Consider the following 22,689-nt stretch of genomic DNA (forward strand, 5'->3'; position numbering starts at 1 on the left):
TTTTTCTGTTGGTTGGTTGCAAAAGGCTGAATAAACAGGAGTTGCCTTGAGGAAGGCTAAGTCTTGCTGTTTGAAGTCATGCAAGCCTTGCTCTGGCTCCGCTGTGTTTAGTTTCCAGTGCTCTGTAAATTGTGTTAGTGGAACTCAGTGAGCGATGCTCCGTAGGGCTGGGGGAGGTTATCCAACTGGCTTTAGTTTAGCTTTTTAAAACAAATCATAATCCTGGGTCTCTTTGGGGAGAGGAAGAAATTACAGCTTATGCCTGATAAGTCTCACGCCAACTCCTTTCACTGGGAAGCTCAGCTGAGCTGGAGCTGCTGGGCAAAAGTTGGTCAGCACTGCTGCTTTTGGAAGTGGGTGCTGGGCAGTGGGAATTGATTGCTGTTTGAGAGCCAAAGTAGTTCAGTGCTGAAGCTTCAGCTAGGTTATTCTTGATTTAAAGATTTCTATTTCGAGCTTTTGAATACCATGTTCTGCAGATTACTGAGAAAACACTGGTGTAGAGAACCAGCTCTTCTGTTCTTTCTGTTTGAGTGATGGGAACCGTTTTCTAAAATCAAACTATTCTGTTGACGGGGAGCAATCCTCTTCTCCTCCTACAAATAAAATCTTCCACTTTTGACAAATGGATTTGATAAACAGAGCTATCATGTTCTCCATTAGGCAGCATTTTATTAAGTCATTAATTCTGCTACGAGCAGATCTGTGTTGGAATCAAATGCTTCAGGCGGTCTCTATTAGGTAGTTAGAAGTAGAGAGCATGATAAAAATGTGTTCATTTTGTTTTGTGCTGGCAAGCTTGGCACTTCAGATGTTACTAGTTTGTTCTTTTCCTTTTAGAAATACTGTTTTCCCCTTAGTGTAGCTGGCTCACTTCAGCTCCCTGTAACAACAGTGGTGTGTTTTGGTATCCTGTAAAGCACAAGTAGGGTTTTTTAATTATCAATGCTGCATCATACGTAGTGTTTCCACCAGATGATTTCATTTTACGACCTCTCCCAGTGCTGATTTTGCTTAGCTTGGATGTGAAACCAAGTCTGAAAGCAAATACTTCGGCTGAAGTGATGGCATTGTTTGGCAGTTGTGGATTAGCAGGTGTTCTGCTAATTGTTATTGTCTTCTACCCCTAAAAAAAAAAAATACCTCGTGTCACAGCACTGAGAGCTCAGCAAAGTTTGGACCACACAGTGCCTGCTGCTCAGGATATGGGTGAAATGTTGAAGAGCAAGGAGTGGGGGCTGGGTGGAGCTGCTGGAAAGCAGCCATTGGGGCTGATGTTTCTGCTTTCCTGCTTTGTCTTCTGCAGTGCCTCTTGGATTTATTACTTCCAATATCACAGTTGTTTTCACAGTTTAGTTTGTGCTGATGTCCAGCGATCCGAGTTTGAAAGCGGCCACATTTTTGAGACAGCACAAGTATGGCTGAGGATTCTGTTTCCTTCCTCTCTCTTTCCCCCCCTTCAAAACAGATTTCTTTCCTGAAAATATATCCAAACAACTAGCAAAAAAGGTGAAAGATGATCGAGATGATGTCTTAATAATGTTGGCAGGCTTTCTGTCAATTGTCAACACCATAAACATCCTGCCTCCATGTGAGTATTGTCTTTGTGTTTGAGACTCTATTACAAACTTTTCCCTGCCTCTCCTTAGCATCTAGCTGGTCTTCCTTCACTGCATAGTTTCTGGAGAAACTGCTGCATAGATTAAAAACACATGGATATCAGAGCATGCATTTCACCAAAGCAGAGCCAAAAGCCCGAGGGTCACGTTGTTGGTGGGAAGTGCACTTTTCAGGCCTAGCACAATAAGAAGATTCTTCATCTTTCTGTAGTGCGTTGTGTTTTCTTTTGTTTTGTTTTCCTAGCGTGTTTGCAGAAGCTTATCCCTGAGGTTTGAGTGAATTTTGGTTGTGAAAGATACGTAACGACTGAACTACCTGCTACAAACTTGGAAGATCAAACGTAGGGCAGACTTGGATTCGGGGTGCCTACTTGTTTGCAGGAATTGTTGCATTGCTGATTTTTCGTGTTAGAAGGTTGTAGAAGTGCTGTATTTAATGACTGAAATTATTATTACAATTTTTTTCCAGGCGACTGGCTGGCAATGACCTTTCTTTTATCCATCCGAAGGCCTTGTCTGGATTGAAAGAACTCAAAGTTCTGTAAGTAATTGGGTTTTAGAGCTTCATATGCCTTCTTACTGCACGGTCAGCCTATTTACTGATAGGTTGGATGGAGGTTTCTTTTCTTTGCTAAAACAATATTGTTACCCCCCCAAAAAAAAATGTATAGTGCTCGTACTTTAACAGCCTGAACTGTAATTACTGCATCTAATGGGAGCACTTACTTTTCTTTCTGAAGTATAGCATGTAGCAGTAGAATCTTAAGAAGGAAGAAACCTTATGAAGGGCATGTAAAGCTCTTTCTTATTCTCAGCCCCTCGTTCTATTCCATCAGATACTCAAACTGTCTACTACTTAGAGTTTAATGATACTGGTTGACCTTTGCATTGTACACTAAGGGTGATAGAAATCATTTTGATAGTTTGATGTTGCTTTAGGTGAAAATTACTTATTAGGAAAGAAAGTTCTTATTAAAAATAAAAAGTTTGAATTGAATGTCCCGTTTCTCATATCCTGGTTTTCCTTCTAAGCTTAGAACGCTTGCTTCAACTGCTTTTCCATTGCTAAGGATAAAAGGTTTTCTGCTGTAGAATTTAAGCCGCTGGAAATATTTCCAATTGCTGGCAGGGTAATAGATAATTAATTAAATAGATATTTAAATAACCTAACGAAGAGGGACTCTGAGGTTGTAAAGAAAAAGCATAAACACACAGCATCAGTGAGGAAACTACTGATCTGCCACCATGTTTTGGGAACAAAATGCCCAGTGTCAAGGCCTTCGAAAGTCTTTCCATTGGGATACTCAGCTCTGGAGGAGCCTGAAATTCTAGCAGTTCTTGAAAAATTAGTTATTAATTAGCAGTTAACTTACATGTCCAACAGCAGTTACCCTAATACGCATCCGAACCTAATCTTACTTAAGGTGTGAGATCTCAGTTATTTGCATTCACTTTATATAAAGTACTCATAATGCAATAGTGTTGTCTCATGTTGTCTCACGAGAGGGCTTTTGAAAATACAGCATAACATAATTCTGCTTGGCTCTAGTTTCATTCTGTACCCTCTTGCTGTTGTGCTCAGAGGTGCTTGGTTATGAATGTACTTTTGTAAATTGGATTCTTAATGTGCTTTGTGTGTTGATGCAGCTTTAAGAAGAATTAAGAGGTTTGTGTATTTTGTAACATACGTAGGATGATTTCATAAAAAAAATGGATGTGATGATGCCACATTCTCTTGCATGGGTTAGAAATGGACTGTGGGATATTTATATAAATGTTATTGTCAAAGTACTGCACTGACACACTGGGCATTTTTGCAGAACCCTACAGAACAACCAGCTGAAGACTGTACCTAACGAAGCCATCCGAGGATTGAGTGGTTTACAGTCCTTGTAAGTTTTCTCACTTTGCTTTTATTCTCCAAATTCTACTTTCAGACACCATGTACAAGTTTGCTTTGTTGTTTAAAGTTCTGAAGTGTGATAGTTTGAGCAATAGTGGACCCAGAGTTTCTGATCTTGTGGTTTCAACTGGGGCAACGTTTTTCTAGTAAAGCTGACAAGGAATTGTATTTGCTGTCTTTGGGGGTGACTTAAACTCTTTCAAAACCCAAACCCAGGTACACGGTTGCTGTATATATGTAGAGGTGGTAAGGTATTCATCTTTCTTACGCATCTCCTTCGATGTTTAAGCCATTTTAGAACATTGTGCGAAAATGAATCGTTCCCAAGTCTTTTGTATCTGGAAGAGGAAGAAGGGTTTCTGGGAGGGAGTGCTGCTTGAGACCCAATGCACAGTATTGGGTTTACTGGAAGGTGTTGAAATCGCATGGAAAGTTAGGAGCACTCATTAGCTCCTAATCAACTAGCATTATTGCTAGTTGCTCACAAAGTATTTCAGATGTGCTTAAACTATCTCCTGGCTTATTGTATTTCACAGAGCATCTTAACCAGACCTTAGTAGTTAGGTACAGCTCTCTAGGTGGTAGATGCTTGTGATGGAGGAGCAGAGGGATTTCAAACTTTCTCCTCCTTTCTGTTAACATACAGAGAGAGGGCAGGTTATCTGTTCCCTTTGTGCCAAAGCTCAAGTTTTTGACTAAGATCCTGTCTCTTTGTATTGCAGAGGATTATGAATAGCTTGCAGAGGTGCTTTCTGGAGACAGCAGTAGTTTGATGCGGTCAGATTTGGGGATTCAGGTGTAGAAATGTGGGCTTCCACTTGCAGTAATTCTGCAGATTTCCTTGATGTTCATCTTATTTTACTGCGTGTTGGTCTGAGGGCTGCAGTCTGCTTTGGGCAGAGGTTATGCATTGTAATAAAACCCCTCCAGACTGCATGGCATGAATAACCCTGTAGTAATTTTTCTAGTAAGCAAGAAGAGCATTCCTTCCTTTCTTCCAGCATTTCTGTGATGCCAAAGAAGAAACAACATTAGTAAATATGTAAGTTTCCTAGAAGTAATTCATTTCATTTTCTGAGTATGCTTTTGTCTCTACTTAACTGCATTAATGTTTGTTCTCTATTTAAAACTTCAAATCTTAAATGTCCGGTTGCTGGTTTGTTAATTTTATTGGCAAATAAGAAATGGTGAAATCAAGGGAAAGACAGCAAGTGTAAAGGTTGAGCCAGCATCTCGTTCTTTCTCTTTCTTTAATAGAGGAGGAAATTGCATTAATAAGTAGCAAGCTACTTGATTATTCTTTTTCTGAGAAAAACCAGATTGAACTTTCAGTATTACTGTGAGAAATACAGTGGGCAAACCCAGCCTGGAACTCATCAAATATCAGTGTCAGAAGATCAGAGATTTTTCTTCTGTTTGCGGATCCTGCTTTGGGTTGGCTCCCACTCTATCCCCAAGAGGATAGCTATCTGCACTACTGGATCACCACTGTTTGTTAGGAGTGGTAGCTGTTTGAGGATAATTCTTCTTCTAGAGACGAGTGTCATGAGAAATGTAAAGCGTGTTTTCTGTACTGTCAATAAACTTCGCTTGAATGCATTCCCGTCATTTTCAGAAGCTTCAGGAAAGCTTTCTGTTTCTTACATCGCTTGTAAAAATTACAGTGTAGCTCTTTAGATCCCCCTGCTAATGCAGAGAGCGGCATCTGGCAAGGGAATGTTGGTCTGTCCTCTGAATTGGAGTAATCGTGGAAAAATAAATGCCAGCGTGCTGCTTTATTGGTTTAAGGGGGAAAAAAAAGACAAAGAAAAACACAGTCTTTTTGAAAGAATGTGTCAGAATGGATTTAAGAATCCTGAGCTGCTCTGACTTCATAAAACAAATAACTCTCTGCAGAATATATGCTGCTTCTATCTTGTTAATGCATAATCCCAATCCAAAACTTGCAAGTTCCAACATCGTTGAACTGACTCTCTTTTGGCAGTTGCCCAGTTTGCTCTAAAGTAGGCTTGAGGGGGATTTTTTCTTGGTGAAGACACACATTACTCGTTTGTAAAGCTTTATAGCATATTGATGATGGCTTGGTTCTCAGCTCCTGTAGCACTGCCTCATTTCTTTCTTGATGCACACAAGCTGCATAGGAAGGCAGCTGCCTCACTGTATGTGTGAGTGAGCCCAGTAAACATACCTGGGTTGGAAGAAAGAGGATGGTTACAGGAGCTTCATGATTTCTGGTGTTTGTGTTACAGCTGGAGAGTAGCCAGTGTGGTTCAGAATACTAAATGACAGCTCTTTATTTTCTGTTTATGTTGGATATCTTCCCAGCTCTGGCCTCCTGAGGAGAGCTAGAATGGAGTTATTCTTTATGAAAGCGAAATTTACCAAAAGGAGGAGTTCTGGTGAGCGGAAATGCACTTTTTATCATCATTATCATATACCACATCGGGCAGGATTTGCAATGAAGTGGCGCGCTACGTTCTTTAAAGCTGGAGATGGTGTTGCTGAGGTGTACTGTCAGTCCAAGGCTATATGGAGAGCCAGAGGTGATGTATGCAAGTCCTGAAAGGAGCAGGAGGTGATGGCAGAGGGAGCCTTGTTTCAGTGCTGTGGCATAAGGAGCTGTTCAATTCTGATAGCTCTTTTTGTAACGTTGCTTATTCTGGGATTTAAATCAAGAGGTCTGCACAGCAGCTCATTAAGCTACACCACTTCTGTAATTACTCTCACTCACTTCACCCCAGTGAATTTTCAGGTCATGGCACAGAATATTCTGAATGTGATGGATGCTGAAACTATTGCATTAAAAACAGAACAGAACTTTCAGATCGTTTAATGGAATCATCTTCCATTAGAGTTGGAAGAGACCTCTGAGGGCCACGTAGTCCAACTCCCCTGCAATGACCAGGGACACCACAGCTAGATCAGGTTGCCAGGACCTGATCCCAACCTCACCTTGAAAGTCTCCAGGGATGGGAGAATTCTTCTCCTTGGAAGGATTCTTATGCATATGCCTGTGTATATAACAAACAACAATTAAAACACAAATCCCTTCTGGAAACATTGCACTGGTATGGTAATTAAAACACACAGCTTCACCTGGTAGTTCACGTGGATGACAGCAGTTTTAGTAACGTGCAACACGAGTGCAGTGATGGGTGTCAGAATGGGCAACCTCTGAGAGGACCATACCAACACTTCTGTAGCAAAAATGCGTGGTTCTGTCAATGTATTCCTTAAAAACAAAATCACAGAATCACCAAGGTTGGAAAAGACCTTCAGGATCATCCAGTCCAACCATCCACCCATCACCAATAGTTCTCACTAAACCACATCCCTCAGCACAACGTCCCAACGTTCCTTGAACACCTCCAGGGTCGGTGACTCCACCACCTTCCCTGGCAGCCCATTCCAGTGCTTGACCACTCTAAAATAAAAAAGGTATGCTTTCTCTTGGTAATTTATGACATTTCTGGTTTACCAAATTTTGAAGGACGGAGAGGCATCTGTAAGGTTAATCTTTGCTGAGAGACTGCAGATGATACTGATTAGCAACGGTAGCTAGGAGTCAAAAAGCATTGTTCTGTCTTAGCTGTAGTATTCTCCTTCATGTCTTTTTTTCAGTTGATCCAACTTTTAGTGGACCTTCTCTGGAGATTTTCCAGGTTTCTGCTTTGCTGTTATTCAGGTGATAGAAGGAACCTGCAAGTGAGATGGTTTTCAGCTGAAGAATGCAACTATCAGCACCAGAGCAGGGAAAGGGATGCTCTTTACGTTGGTTTTGCAAGGAGAGAGCAAAATATTGCTGAATATGATTGCTTTTATATTCCTTTACACAGCATTGTGAGTGAAGATCAACTGAATCCTCTGTGTTATTTGCAGCAAACTTTGTGTTCTCTCAGATTAGTCCCACCTTAAACATTCCAGTGGGAGAAATGTAGGTGCTGGCAATCAGCACCAGTGATGGCAGTAGCTTTGACATGGATCATTTGTTTCTGAGAGCTGCTGTAAATTTGTCTTGGAATGAAGCAAATCCTTGCACTACTGTTTGTAATAGGTAAGGTGCAGAGAGCAGCTGCTTTATGCAGTGCTAAGTGTGGTAAAGTGCCCCTGTTAACATGGTAGGTGTATTGCCTTACATTGTAGCACAATTTCCTATGGATCAGGCTTATCAGTACTCAACTTCAAAACCTAAAAATCTACTTCAGGGTTATTTGAGTGATCTCTTTGTTTGAAGGAGCACTTTAAGGAGCATAGTTCTTTAGTAATTGCCATTGAGCAGAAGTGGTGCTGCACGAGAGTCAGGAGTGATTTTCCTTTTATTAACATCGATGTTAGGCTTGTGTAGTAGCACAAGGCAGTTAGAATTTGAGTGACTGAAACGTGTGTGGTGCAAATTTGAGCTGGCGTGGCCAACAGCATCAGTTTGGGAATGGTTGTGCTCCACACACGGTGCCTTGTCTCTGTCAGGCCTGGTTTGAATCATAGAATCATTAGGATCTTTAAGATCATTAAGTTCCAACCCCCTGCTGTAGGCAGGGACACCTCCCTCTAGACCAGGTTGCTCACAGCCCCATCCAGCCTGGCCTTTCCCACATACACATACGCACATGTGTTGGTTAGGCTTCAGAACTTACATTCATTCCAGTTGAGGTAAGGTGTTGGTTTTACGGTTTCCTTAAAGCGAGGCAAATAGTTTGTAGATCTTTAATTTGTTCTGTTCTTTATCTGCTTGAACAACACACTGAACGTTCATGGGAGAGCTCCTGAATGTGTCAGCTTCTGTTGTGTTCCTGCTTTTTCTTCTTGCATAGTTTGAGTTTGGGTGAGGAGAGGACCCAGCAGGTAATAAAAGTAAAGATGACAGCTCAGCAAGTGAACTCTGAGTTTATAGACTAAAATGGAAAGGTATTCTCACAAGCCATTGCCTAGAGGGAAGCTGGAATTGGAGTCGCTTCTGAAAGAGTAAGGAATTTAAGTATATGCTGCAAGCTCTAATTTAAAGAACGTAGTCTTATCTTTAACACTTCAATAGAAGAGGACAGACTTTGCTGAAGTCCAAACAGCAAAAAATATTTATTATGCTTAAACTATTAGTGCTTAAACTATTAGTGAAGCCTTTCTTGTGCCACCTGAGAGAAATGTGGCAGTGCTGTTTTGCAGAAGTTGCCTGATGTTCCAGTTGTGCTTTTCTCTTGTCCCCTGTAGTACACCATTCTGCACCTTTCGCACTGAATGGAAGCTCTGCAGCTGTGATTTGCACAGTGAACGCAATGTAGATAAGCTTCACCTGGAAGGAAAAAATCAATAATAATTATGGCGTGTCCTATTTGCACTGAAAGGCGTGAAGGAATGCAAAAAAGAAAATGAATGAGACAAAAATGGCTGAATTGGTTAAAGATAAGTCTTGAGGTCTGATAACTAGTAACTGCTATCAAGCAGCAATAAATTATTGTTGTGTGTAATCCTGGTAGTACCCAGTATGGTTCTTTTGATGTTGTTGTGCCTGTAAATCATGGGTTTTCTTTTTAAATCTGTACTCTAGCTCTCTGTTGTGACGTCTGCTGGCCTTGGGAAGGTGGGAGCCAGGACAGCCATATGCAGGGCCAGATCTCAGCTCAATGAGGACCCAGCAATGCAAGCAATTGCAGCGTTCTTAGCTTTGGCTTTAGGATTTGGCATCCCTAATTGCTTTCACCTCTGTTCAGACATTGTGCTTGTTTAGCTGCCAAGAAGTCATGGAGAGCAAGAAGAATGCCCTTTTCAGGTTTCTTTTTTTTGTATGTTGGTTTATTTCTGTTTGTTCTTCTTCTTTTTTCTCCTCTAAAAGCTGCGTGAATAAGTGGAATTTAGGAAAGAGCACAATGAAAGTGCAACCATAGGCACAGGCAAGTAGTCACAAGGACTGAGAACATTGCCTGCCTCTCAAGGTACGTTGCTTCTCTTGGAATGAAAAAGAGTTGAAGAGAAGACTCAGATATGTTTATTCCACTGGAAGATCATTCTTTTGATCTTCATGGAGGTGTGTGAATTTAGGAGGGAGAAGAAAGACAGGTAATTTCTAGTTGTTGTTGTTGTTGTTGTTTTTTACTGAAGCAGAGCCCCGGGCCTTTTTTCCTCTACCCCTTTCCCCCTCCCTTTTTTTTTTTTTATTATTATCACCAGACATTTAATTTCTCTGAAATACTGCAGCCTTGATGCAGGCTTAAAGCATTCAAGCACAGTAGTGTACACACCTTCAGACCGTGGGGCAACTGATAAAGGGATGCCAGTATATGAGCCATAGGAATTAGCTCTTTGAAGTGTAGCTTGAGAGTTAATGGCACATCACTCATCTTAGGAAACAGCCTTTTGTCTGCAATTCTGTAAATTCCTATTTATATTGGCATATTTGCTGCTTGATTTCATGCATTTCTTGACTTTTTATTTTGTGGAAATTCTGGTGTTGACATGTTTTCCCTAATTATTGGAAATATTCAAGCCATATACATTGCAAAGCAAGACCCTCTTTCACAGGGATGTTAGATTTCTTGAGACACTGTGATTGTGCTTTTCTTATTCCTCTGAATTCGCCATATATTTTAAATTTTGGGGGGGAGAATAATGAGACTAATGCTGACCACTGTGGTCAACCCAGCATTTTAGCACTGTAATTATTCAAGGTTGATTTTAGTGCAGTCAGATGTTTCCTTACAGGTATGTACAGGGCTGAAATGAGATGTCTCAGCTGGCTGCAGGTGGAGCAGTGTAAAGCAGTGCCTCCCTTCTGCTGACCCCCCCAGCTTCCCAGTACAGCCCACAGGGACAGACTGGCTCCCATCCTCTGCTCCTGGGTGTGATGCAGGAGGTGGAGGCCAGAAGCCTCCTTGCTGACATGGGGACAAACATGGAGCAGTCACCTGCTCTGTGCTGCGAGCCCTGGCAGATGGCTGCAGGCAGAGGCTTCTTAAACTGATCCAGCTAGATTTTCAAGAGCATGTCTGATCATGGCTTGAGGAGTTCGCTGAGCGCTTAATATAACTCAACCTGTGCTGTGCTGATCGGTATCACAGTGAGCATCGATGTTAATGGAGTGGATGTGAGTCTGTCTCCCCAGACAGCAGTGTACACAGTCACTTCAAACCAGTTATGCAGGTTGTTTTCTTCCGTGCTGCCTGGGAAGTGTGGTGCTGACCCAGAGAATGCAGCATCTAGGGCAGAGGACAGGCAAACGCAGTGTGTTGCTGTCAGCCCTACAGACTCAGATCTGTTACCACTTCTTTCTTGTCACCTTGTGGGCTGCCCCTCACCTTCCATGCCCTCCCTTGATGAAGAACAGCCCTTCGGTAATGCTTTTTCTTGCTGTCCCTCACAGCTACCCATTTGTCAGGCTTCTGTCTGCATATATCCAGGCTGAAGCCTTCACTCTGCTTGTTTTTCTATTTTCATTCCTGGCACATCTGACTACACAGCACAGTGTTGGCAAACCTGAACCTCCTGATAGCTGTGATTTCCAGTGATTCTATCCGAGTCCTGGTGCTGCTGCTGTAGAAAGATGAAAAAACAAATAGATTCATAGAATCATAAAGGTTGGAAAACACCTCTAAGACCATCATGTCCAGCCTTCAACCCATCCTCACTATGCCTACTGACCGTTTCCCACATCTCCACGTTTCTTGGATGCTTACAGGGACAGTGATTCCTACCCTGGTCAGCCAGTGCCTCACTAACCCTGTAAGAGAAGACATTTTTCCTGAATCCAATCTGAACCTTCCTTGGCTCAAGTTGAGCCATTACCTCTTGTCCTTCAGAGTGCCTCATGTGAGGACACAAATATGAAATTTTGCATAGGAATTTCAGTGTTCACTACCAAAGCCAGGCACTGGGCAGTATTGCATCTATCCATTCCCTCGGATGGGGGCTCTCAGCAGGACACCACAAGTAAAACCTCCTGTCAGTGGTGCTTCACAGCTGCCCTTAGCTGAGGACATGCATTTCACCTCCTCAGTTTCCAGGTGTGGAGTTAATTTTTTTTGGATGCTTTGAATTGGGAAGAAGCTGTGAAATCCAATGGCATAGGTGAGCTGGTATTGTAGTGGAATTGTCTTGCGTGGTTTGCTGTTCTTTTGGAAAGACTGCACGGTCATTGCTACTGCTAATATTTGAGATCAGAGTGAATTTGGGGAAAAATGCAACGGCAAATCCAATAATATGCAACACTGAACAGTGCTAGAGTTCTGTTTTCCATTTCTTGTGTAGCATGATAGGAGAGACCAGCTGCCAGAGTGCAAGAAATGTCTCAGTTTTAGCTGACAGAACACAGTGTTTTATGTGGCAACGCCATTTCTAACTCTGACTTTGTTTGAACACTGCTTTTAATAATCCTGGTAATCCTAAGGTAGTTGCTTGAGGTGTACAGAAGTACCCAGACCAGTACGTAGCAGTATATGATGCTATTGACAGCACAGCTCTAGGGATAATCAGTTCAAAGCAGTAACTGCCTCTGTAGTTTCGGGTACAATGTCGAGTTGCCATTTTAAAGGCTTGCTCTAGTGAGGAGCAGGAGGGTTGGTGGGGAGGAGGTTTCTCTGGTTTCCAGTTCACTTGGTTAAGCCAACTGTAAGCATAAAAATGGGTTAAAATGTTTTAACAGAAGTGTTGGAGAAGAAATTGTTACGAAGCTCTCTGTTACAAAAGAGTATTCGCGTGTCACTTCAGTAAACACTCAAACTTTTTGGTATTAAATAATTTCACTGCAATACGTTCAAGGTAACAGAAACGTTTGCAAGTAATAAGACCTAAAAATACTTTTTTACTTACTTGTACTTCTGGCACTTTACTGTGCCAATTCTCTCTGTTTTCATCTAGGCGTTTGGATGCTAATCACATCACAGCTGTTCCCAAAGACAGCTTTGAGGGGCTGGTGCAGCTGCGTCACCTTTGGTTGGATGACAACAGTTTGACAGAAGTTCCCATCCATCCACTGAGCAACCTCCCCTCCCTGCAGGCGTTGACACTGGCCCTTAACAAAATAACCCACATTCCTGACTACGCATTCACAAACCTCTCAAGTCTTGTTGTTCTGTGAGTATTTGTAACTTTGCTTGGTGGATCACTTAGATTTTCCCCAGTTAGGTGGCCCTGAAGATGGTGTTTTGTTTGTTTTCGTTCAGTGGCCTGGTAACAGCCTCTACTACCAATGCAAGATGTTGCTGTTATCAAATATACTAGTCGGTCTGCTCAAGACTTTCCCCTGAACAGAAACCCCAAAGTGCAACAAACGTGTAGTGAGATTGCCGTGTGCTTTCATGGCATCTCGTTTTAGTCATGGATATTTCAAATATGTGGCTGTCAGAAAATGGTTCCAAATATAAAGAAATATAAACTATAAAGAAAATATTACCTGCCGCAGATCCTGTTTCTATCTAGTCTTAAATATTTTCAGAGATGAATATTGAAATTCTTTTTATTTATACATTTAAATCAGATTTTATCATGCTTCTGGATAGCGAGCAGAGGTCTAAAAGAGAGGTTGTCTTAACTGCAGGCAGTCCATTCTGTTCCCATACAAGAGTGACTTATTTCTTGAAGTGACAGACGTTCTTCTGCATAATCCATCCCATGTAATGTTTTTTCTAAAGCATTAAGCTATTTCGATTTCACAGAATCATCTGCTTATTTATGAGTTTATATGAAGTCGTTCACTTGTTTCCGTTTTTGCTTTGTTCTTTGTTAGACATCTTCATAACAATAAAATAAAAACAATAGGAAAACACTGCTTTGATGGTTTGGACAACCTTGAAACCTTGTAAGTATGCTTCTTAAAGCAATTCTTTGGTGATTCAGTGTCATTTGTCTCATTCACAGCCTACTCAAGGGTACTTTACTGTTGCAGTGAAGATTTTGCAAATAAGGCTTGTGTGCAGCACAACACATAACTCCCACACTTGTGTTCATCTCAGGTTTCGGAAGTGAAGGCTAATATCAGTGCAGTGCTCCACCAAAAGTAATTAGCTTTGTTGAGAAGCAGGTAAATATTAGCCTGGGTGAAATGTCACGCTGGATGGCGTGGCTCTTAATGTTCCTAGTACTGATCTAGCTGGTGTATCTTTGCACAGCACTCCACTGACTCAGGCGTATATATCAGAAGTGTTTGAGTGGCCCTGTATGTGATAAGGGACAAATATTTGTTTCTCAGATTTGCTGTGGGATTAAACTTATTTAAAATAGGCTGTCAAATCCATTGTGTGACAGCAGGAAGTTCCTCAGTGGGCTGTTTTTCTGCTGCTCCTTTCTTACTGGTGCATGGGCACCACTGGAACTGCCTTGCAAATGTCCTGGCAGCTCCTAAATGAGTGACTGATAGGCACTGTTCCAGTGTGATGGCATTTACCTGTGCTTCTCTTGAATATTTAGAATTGATTTTGTTGCAGGAGATCTGCTATTGCCTAATGGCTTGCTTACTGTTTCTTTTATGAAACCTGAAATCAAAGATTTTGGAGCAGATTTTTAAAGAGTAATCGTATGTGTCAACGTTCTGTTGTTGATATTATGAACTCTTAGTTCATTGTTTGGTTAATCTGAAGGAAAATCTGTGAAAAATACTGAGCTTTGCTGTGAGCAAATGTCATTTGACTTAGCACGAATAATCCTTCTGGACAATTTTAAGTATTACTAAGTTAATTAGCTGATTCTAAGGCATGTAATAGATGAGAAGACTGAAACTAAGTTAAAAATCAAGTTATTCTGCAGTGTAGTTGGAGATATTTTGAAAACTTTTCACTTTCATTGAGTTGTCTTAAATAAAAATGATTTTAACAGTTCATAACCATGATTAAATATTTTTTTTTTTAACTTTCTTGCTTTGTTTCCTCTAGGGATTTAAATTATAATAACATGGTGGAATTCCCCGAAGCCATAAAAGCACTCCCAAATCTGAAAGAGTTGTGAGTATTGCCCGTTACTCCTTTTTACCTGTTTTCTCTCTCCTTTTCATAAATAAAAAAAGAAATTTCCAGATTTAAGAATACTCATCTGATTCTGCAGCAGCCTCGATCAGATTAAGTTCTGCTAAGTGATGCTGTAATTAAAGGAAAATATCATCCGTGACTACAGAGGGAGCCTGCTGAAAATCATTTTGGAGTTACATAACCAACGAATTTATTCAGGAGAACCATTAGCATAGATCTTAATCAGGAGCTGGTTTTGGCCTCTGATCGTGCATATCTTCCTTGTCCCCTCTTTAACAGAGAAGCAAACAAGAGAAAGCAGAAGATCATGTTTTGGATAGAATGATTTCCTCCTAGTGAATCTCTTTCAGTTCAGCTGTTGTGCCATAGACAAAAATCATGCCTTCAGACTTGCTGCTACGGTTTTACGTAGTCGTATTTAACTACTATCCTAATTTTGGCAGGGCTGGGAATTGCATAGGTGTAGTTTATCTACAGAGAAAATGACTGTTGGTTGAATCTGCTGGCAGTATATTTCTAAATGTGGGTTTTCTTTCCTATTATCTTTAGGGCATTTCACAGTAATTATATTTCCATAATTCCTGATGGTGCATTTGCAGGAAACCCCCTTCTAAGAACGATGTAAGTAATTTTCATGCATCTATTTTTAGTCTGTAGCAGACAACGACTGTAAGAGCAGTGATTGAAACATGCTTTTCATTTCCCAGACATTTGTATGATAATCCTTTGTCTTTTGTGGGGAACTCAGCGTTTCAGAATCTGTCAGATCTGCATTCCCTGTAAGTATCATCTCAGCTCCAATACATGAATATAAAATGCTATGGCTAAAAAATCAGATTAATAGAATTTCCTGGTTGCTTCTAGCTCTTTCTGTACAACTTTTTTAGCAGTTAGCTGTAAAAAACGTTGTTGTTGTTGTTAGGAAGGTGCAGAAGCTCTGGTAAATATGTTTTACAACTCCTTTATTTTTATTTAATCTTCGTTTCCTTGCATAAGACACAACCTCAGGCCAAATGCTCAGGTTCTTACTTAAATAAACTCCAGTATGGTTTTGAACAGAGGTGTACACTGTGAGAATGTTCTGCAGGTTAGTGCATGCGTGCTCTCAAATGATGTCAGGTCTGGGGGTGACAAGTAACAAAATGGAGTGCGATGTCAATCTTTGAAACTACAAACTACCTGAGAGTTTATGCCCTTTTCGTAGGTGTTTTTATTTGCTTTCCAGTTTTTTCTTAGTAGATCATTAGTGTAAGAAGCACTTAGGAGAATATAGCTCGATGTATAAAATTGAAACAACGATAGGGATGTTAGAATGCCTACTTAGTGAAAATATCTACCCAATAGCAGGGCTTCATGTGGTAATTCATTTCCATGACAGTTGACAGCTAATTTTTGTGGGAACTTTTTTAGGGTCATTCGGGGTGCCAGCATGGTGCAGTGGTTTCCTAATCTGACAGGAACCGTTAATCTGGAGAGTTTGTAAGTATCTTCTGCAGAAATAATTTCCTTTTTTAAATTAGTTTTATTTTGCCTGATTTGGAATGATTGAAATGTGATTTAGGGGATCTAGAGAGCAACGTGGGTATATGTTCTCTTCTTGTCAATAAATGTCTTACTGCCTTAATCCAGCACCTGACAGCTAAAAACACATCCCACCTCTGCTCCTAGGTAGGCTTGTTATGTTATATGATCAACAATACAGATATTTATATATGGTGATGTTTATTTTTTTTTTAATAGAACTCTAACGGGGACCAAGATAAACAGTATTCCTGTTAATTTATGCCAAGAGCAAAAGATGCTGAGAACTTTGTAAGTGTACACGTTTTGCTCCTATTTTCATCTGGGTGAAAATGTTTTGATGTAGAGAATACAGAGCTAATTTAAAGTATTGTTCAGGTATTATTATAAAGGCAAGACTAAAAAATTAGTAAGAATGCGTTTAGAATGAATGCAAAAGAACAAACTAGAAAATGAAACCATTTGGGAGTAGACAAAGCCATGTTTACAAAGGAGACTCAAGAAAATTTAGAAGAAAACCAATTCCTGAAAAATAGAGAAGAAAAAATGTCTTTTGCTTTATAGAAGATGAATTGAGTTAGAGGATGATGATGTGGGACTTACCTTTTGCAAGGTATTTACTGCTGAGTTTCATGGAAAATTCTGGCAGGTAGCAGCACCCTAAATCAAAATTTGCACTAAATTTCTCATTGCATACTCTCTGGCCACTTTTAAATCTAAGAATGATTTTATATTACAGCTCTCAGCATTCAGGGAGCTTGCACAGTATGATTTTTTGCTACGCATGTATCCAGTGGTGAGATGTTCCAGGTAGAGCAGAGTTAAACTAAGCATCCTCTTTCCATTTCCTGTTTTGAAGGGACTTGTCTTATAACAATATAAAGGACCTCCCAAGTTTTACGGGCTGCCACTCCTTGGAAGAAATGTGAGTAGAAATACACAGTGGTTATCTTTATTACCTCTTTAGTACACTGAGTCCCAATCTCCAGAAATGTTTTCGCTTCACTTTTGATCAGAAGTACACTTCTAAGATTAAGGCCATGTGGCTGAAGACTTCTAGGCAGAAATTTCGAGCAGCTCAGGTTTTATTGTTCCTGTAGCACCAAAAAGAGTGAAGGACACATGAATCTTGAATTTTGTAGAAGCATTGCTATATGCAGAAATGTAATGAGCACTTAGGTGTTTTCCTTCCTGCCTTGTATTTCTTCCGTACTTCAGTTACCTTCAACCAACAGCCTGTGCTCAGGTAAAATACTTTTTCCTGTAGTTCCTGTAAGGTGCATTCTCCTTCTCAAAACCTGTATTTGTTCTTCTTTATTTCATTGGTATAAAGCTTCTTAAGTTTTATTTCAAGACCCTATGCATTTTTTTCACATACCAGTGTTGTTGCTTCTCCTTAAACCTCCCTTGCTCTCTACTTTCTTAACACTTAATGAGATTGGGGATAATAGGCTTTTCACAGGTCTTTGCTACTATACTCTGACAGCTTTGGGCTCACTGTACCTGTTTTTTGCTGTAAAACATCTGGCAAAGCATCTTCAGAGCTCATAGTGTGTGAGGAAAGCCTGTAACTCTCCAACAAAGGCACTGTTGATGTAATCTTTGTTAGAACATGTTGCTGTATACACAAGGGGGACCAGTGGAGTTTGTTGGAAAGTGACATTGAGGGCAGATGAACTGGAAGTATAATTTGCCCATTAGTTCTTGAAGCACTTCTCAGCATTTTCCTTTCATAAATCTCTGTATTGAGAATTGAAAGTGCACCCAGGATTAAAGTGTCCTAAAGATTCCTTGAAGGGTTAAGTAGATTTGTGTTAAATTTCAGTGACTCTTGATAGTTTGTCAAGTGCTACTTTTTGCTTGGAAGTAATTCTGTTCACACTCAGCACTCTCCTTTAAGTTATAAGATCTGTGAATTGAGATTGAGTAATGGTGCCACAAAAGAGCATCATATTTATGCTATTGTAGCTAATGTGAAATATAGTTTGTGTAAGGGGAAACTAGAAAACACTTGGCTTCTGGGAAGGCTACTTCTTATTAGCAGCCATCAAGCTATCCCTTGGTTTGAAGTTAAGCTGTTTGCTGATAAAGTTTTGTTTCTTCACAGTTCCTTACAGCATAATCAAATCCATGAAATCACAGATGATACCTTTCAAGGACTGTCCTCCCTTCGTGTACTGTAAGTGTACATAGACACATACTGAATAAAACAAAATAATCCTGACTCCGGTGTAAACTGACACTGGGTTTGGTGTTGTGGATCTTATGTCAGAAGGCCAAGTATGCTGGATCCTAAGGTGAAGCAAACAATATGCAAGAGATTCTGTACTAGCAGCTGCCAATTTTACACTCCATTTTGCTTTTGTAGACGTTCACGTGTATATGTATCTAAAGAGAATTTTTTTGGTAGTCTGCTGTTTTGCACTATATGCTATTTATTGAAGCATTCTATCTGTTTTCCTCGAGAGGAGCAGACCAGCAATCAAAATTATCCCCTGCCTTCACATGTCTAGCTGTATGAAGATTATATAGAAACAGTGAAGTCATCAGGGGAAAAAATTTCAGAAGTTGACGGGTTTTGAAAGGAGTATCTTAATATAAATCATAGTGATCCAGCAGGAGCTGCATCTGGATTTTGAAATCCAACATAGGAGATGCTCTTCTCTTTATTCTGTTCCCCCATCCCTTCTGCCCTGCCCTGCTGCAGGTGTGGTTGTCACCAAAGTGATCTTCCTGGCACCTTCAGCCTGGGAATGGGTGACGCCAGAGCCTGCCTCTGCCTTGAGGTTGAGCTGCTGAGGCCAAGAAAGAAAGGGGAAAAGGGAATTCTAGTGGGATACATTTGCTGCCTTGGGAATGGGGTGAAGCTGGTTATGGCTGCCTGTCCTAAAGATTCAGCTGCTACTGCACCTGTCTGACAGGGGGAGGAGGGAAATGGGAGGGTTGTTTGGCTTTTCTATCAGAGGTATGATGGATGTGCCATTATGTATAACGGATGTACTTTTTCTCTGAACAGTGGTTGTTGCAAAGGTTAGATGAAACTGCTAAAATAATCGTACTTGGCTTTCATTGCAGTGACCTCAGTAGAAATCGAATCCGTAAGATCCACAAGGAAGCTTTCACCACCATTGGAGCTATTGTTAATCTGTAAGTAGGCTGTTCTGTACAGCAGCTTCCTCTCTCTGTCATTAAATTGCAGAGATAGTAAATGCTTTTAGCTTAAAACTGCCACGTGTCCATCATACACTTCATCTCCATGGATCATGAAACCTCTTGCTAGCTGAATGTATGCAATCTCATACAGAACAAGGCATACTCTAAAGTGCCTGCAGCACTGAGAGTTGTTTTCCAGACCACAGCTTTGGTGTGAGACCTTAAAGACTGCAAACTTACATCGTTGTAACGCTGTCTTAATATTCACATTTCAGAGACCTAAGTTTCAATGAACTCACCTCAGTTCCAACAGAAGGATTGAGTGGATTGAACCAACTTAAACTTGCAGGAAATCCTGAGCTGAAAGAAGCTTTGGCAGCGAAGAACTTTGCAAAGCTTCGGTATGTTGGTTAATAGCACTACAGTACCTCACTTACTTCCTCACTTACTTAGTAGCAAGCAATTTGCCAATAAATGAAGCCAACTTAGATAGTGTGACAAATGATCAGGCCCTTCAGCAAGTCCTACAGTGCCTCAGTGTTGGCATCCCGACTGTTCTGACAGAAATGCCACTTGCAGACTATTTTCCTGAAACCTGTTATATTTTTCCTCTGCCACTTTTCAGGCAGATATAATCATCTGACTTTATAGCAGTATTTTGGATAGATTCCATTAGTTACTGAGCTGAGCACATCTGTCTTTCAGTGTGTGGAAAATGGGAACAGGCTTGCAGGTGCCTGATTCCATAATCACCACACGTATCTGCAACATATGCTGTTTATTATTGAAAGTGAATGATGAGAGTAATCATTCAAAGGGAAACCTGTTACTGATTTCAATAGGCGGTGGATCAGGAGGTGGTGAACTGATTTCCTTTTTGAAAGATCTTTGTACACGTTGATATTTCAGTCTTCAAGAAGCAGTTAAAAATTGTTTCCTATGCTGCCCAATGGAAAAAAATGGAGGTGAAAATACTGTTAATTTGGTAAGGGTAGCGGAGGATTCTGTGTCACTCTTAGAATTAGGCCCCAGCAATCCCATGGAAACAACAGATTAGCTTTTTGTTTGTGGTCTGTGTTTGAGAACTAATTCACTGTGGGAGCCTTCAGACCATTTTTCCTCCTAAATATTTACAAGAACATAATTGCTGAACAATGCTGCAAATAGTTGATACTGTAGCCCTGAGTCAGAAAAGTTTTTGCTTTTGGTCTGCTATTATCTAATTGTTTACATGGATTTTTAAAATGTCTGTATGCAGGTGTACTACATTTCTACCAGGATTAATAGAGTGTACCATTTCTGGCAGGTGTGCAGAAAGACAGTAGCAAAAACAATTTTATTTTTTCTTTTTAAAGAAAAAAATGCATTTATAACATCTTGATCATTTAGGAATTAACTTTCTTACGAAACAGTTCTGTATCAATTAACTTGATTAATTTGCAGTTTTAATTTGTACAGAACACCACAAGCATTGGTCAGAAAGGAGGAAAAGGACAATTGAAGAGAGCAAAACATCACAGAGTTGTCTTAGTATTTCTTGTTGCAGGCAAGGCTTGGATGCCTTACCAGTCCTTTATCTTGTGAAAAAAATTCATCAAAAATGGTTACAGCTGATCCAGTTAGAATTTTTTCTTAATGACCACGACAGGAATCTTAGTTTTAACATGAACCGTGTCCCTTAATACTTTTAATAGGTGATAAACCTTAAAGTGGCATCAGCTTACAGTCTTCATTGTTTTGCCTGTATTTCAGGTCTCTATCTGTACCATATGCTTACCAGTGCTGTGCGTTTTGGGGCTGCGATTCTTACTTAAACTCAAATGCTGAAGATTCTGGTCGCCAAGATCAAGATGCCACGGGGGATCGTGAAAAGGGTAAGTGCACTTATCCTAATGAGGAACATGCAGGACCAAGTGTATGTTGTCTTTGAATAAGCAAACGTGGAAAAGCTGGCTCTGAAAGTGCTGAGCATTTGCTTGCGGATAGATGGGTGCCACGTTCTTTCTTAAAATTGTGGATTTATCTGATAGCGTGAGATGTGCCTGTTTATTTGTTTGTTTTCTTTTGGTTAAAACTGTATTAAACTGCCCAGATTGTTTCTGTCGTTCTGTGGAAGAGCAGAAGTGTTCTCATGATTTCAGTATTTCAGCCCTCTTGTTCAGAAAGCTTGTCCTTGCACTGTCTAGTTCAAGGCTGGTAGATCTTTTCCCTGGTGATGAAAGATGTTGTTTCTTTATTACAAAGCACTGTGAGCAGCTACAACAGGCAGTAGTAACTTAAAGTGCTGCAGCAGTTTCTGCACTGAGTGTTCATCCTTATGGGGCAAACCAGAACTGCTCCACTTGTTATAGGCTTGAAAGCTGGTGAAGTGTTAGGTCTTTGATCTTTCAAAGCTGAAAGATTTCTGTCCTAGGCAGCTTCATTACATTTTGGTTTTTTTCTTTCTACAACTAATCTGTTTTTCATTTTACTTGGATACAGCTGATGCAGATGGTCTAAGAAATGAGGAAAATGCGGAACTGGGTCAGACTATTATTCACTGTACACCAGCAACAGGTAAATCTAATAAAGTGCTTTAGCCACATGCACAGTGTTGTGCAGACAGCTGTCCGCAGAAATACGCTTCGTTCCTCATTCAGAGGATAGAGAAGGTTAAATTCTGTAGCACTTGGGAAACTTCATTTGATGCTAATGTTATTTTGGATGTGCAGTCACAAAGATCTGACTCAGCTTTAGACACGACACCGTATGGGAGATCTACGTTACCAAAAAATTGGAGTTAGTTTCCATAAGCAGAGCATACCAGGCTGTGATACTTACATTTGGAGCTTGCTGTGTTTAATGCAGTGCCCTCTAATTCTGTATCTCTTGTCAGTGAAGTGTCTGCGGAGCAGATGCTACGAATGCTCATGTTTCAGCAAGAAGTCAGCCTGTGCTTTTCAAAGCTTAAACTGTTGTCACTGGGGTTTAAACTAAGCCTGACGATGTTCTCCTAGCCCCTCCATGGCAGCACTGACTGATAGCAAGAGGGCTGCTGCAAGTAGCTGGAGTAACATCTTAAATTGCTGTGGATATTGGTACAATAAGTACCCTATTGGCGTACCAGAACTGCAGTTTGGGCTTGAATGGCTCAGGAGTGTTGAAAGTCTTTGATCTTGTAGACAAATATTTCCAGGCAGTTTCATTGCTGCCCTTCTGCTTATCTTCTTTCCACTATGCATTTCCACACACAGCTCTGCCTCAGCTCCTGAATTGCTGGCTGTGGTGCCTCCTACTTCCTCACCCTTTCCATGAGCTGTTGAGAGAAGCTTTTACACATCTTGTATCCTCTTGTTTGCATGGATAGGAGTACATAGATGAGGGGAGAGGTATGCTTCCAGTGAAGCTGATTCTGGATCAACAGAAGTTTTCCAAGTTTTATTCTTTTTTTCCTAGGCTGGTATTTTATTTTACATCCACTGTGAAAACTTACCTGTTAGCACTTCACCTTTTGAGATAGTTCTAGCTTTAGTGTATAGAATATTACAAAGATTTCCAGATTACAGTA

At 40.5% G+C, this 22,689-nt stretch overlaps 1 protein-coding gene across 1 annotated transcript in view; it reads left to right on the forward strand.

The window, feature by feature from the left end:
* The window catches only part of LGR4 (leucine rich repeat containing G protein-coupled receptor 4), a 37,454-nt gene that overhangs the window by 9,761 nt on the left and 5,004 nt on the right, over nt 1-22,689 (forward strand). The window contains 15 exon segments of the mRNA XM_031553389.1: nt 2,089-2,160; nt 3,440-3,511; nt 12,367-12,582; nt 13,235-13,306; nt 14,376-14,444; nt 15,018-15,089; nt 15,176-15,247; nt 15,879-15,947; nt 16,209-16,280; nt 16,849-16,914; nt 18,097-18,168; nt 19,065-19,136; nt 19,418-19,543; nt 20,895-21,016; nt 21,624-21,698. Coding sequence (XP_031409249.1) covers nt 2,089-2,160; nt 3,440-3,511; nt 12,367-12,582; nt 13,235-13,306; nt 14,376-14,444; nt 15,018-15,089; nt 15,176-15,247; nt 15,879-15,947; nt 16,209-16,280; nt 16,849-16,914; nt 18,097-18,168; nt 19,065-19,136; nt 19,418-19,543; nt 20,895-21,016; nt 21,624-21,698 — 1,319 coding nt within the window.

Source organism: Meleagris gallopavo, chromosome 5 (assembly GCF_000146605.3).
Source record: "Meleagris gallopavo isolate NT-WF06-2002-E0010 breed Aviagen turkey brand Nicholas breeding stock chromosome 5, Turkey_5.1, whole genome shotgun sequence".
Taxonomy (NCBI): domain Eukaryota; kingdom Metazoa; phylum Chordata; class Aves; order Galliformes; family Phasianidae; genus Meleagris; species Meleagris gallopavo.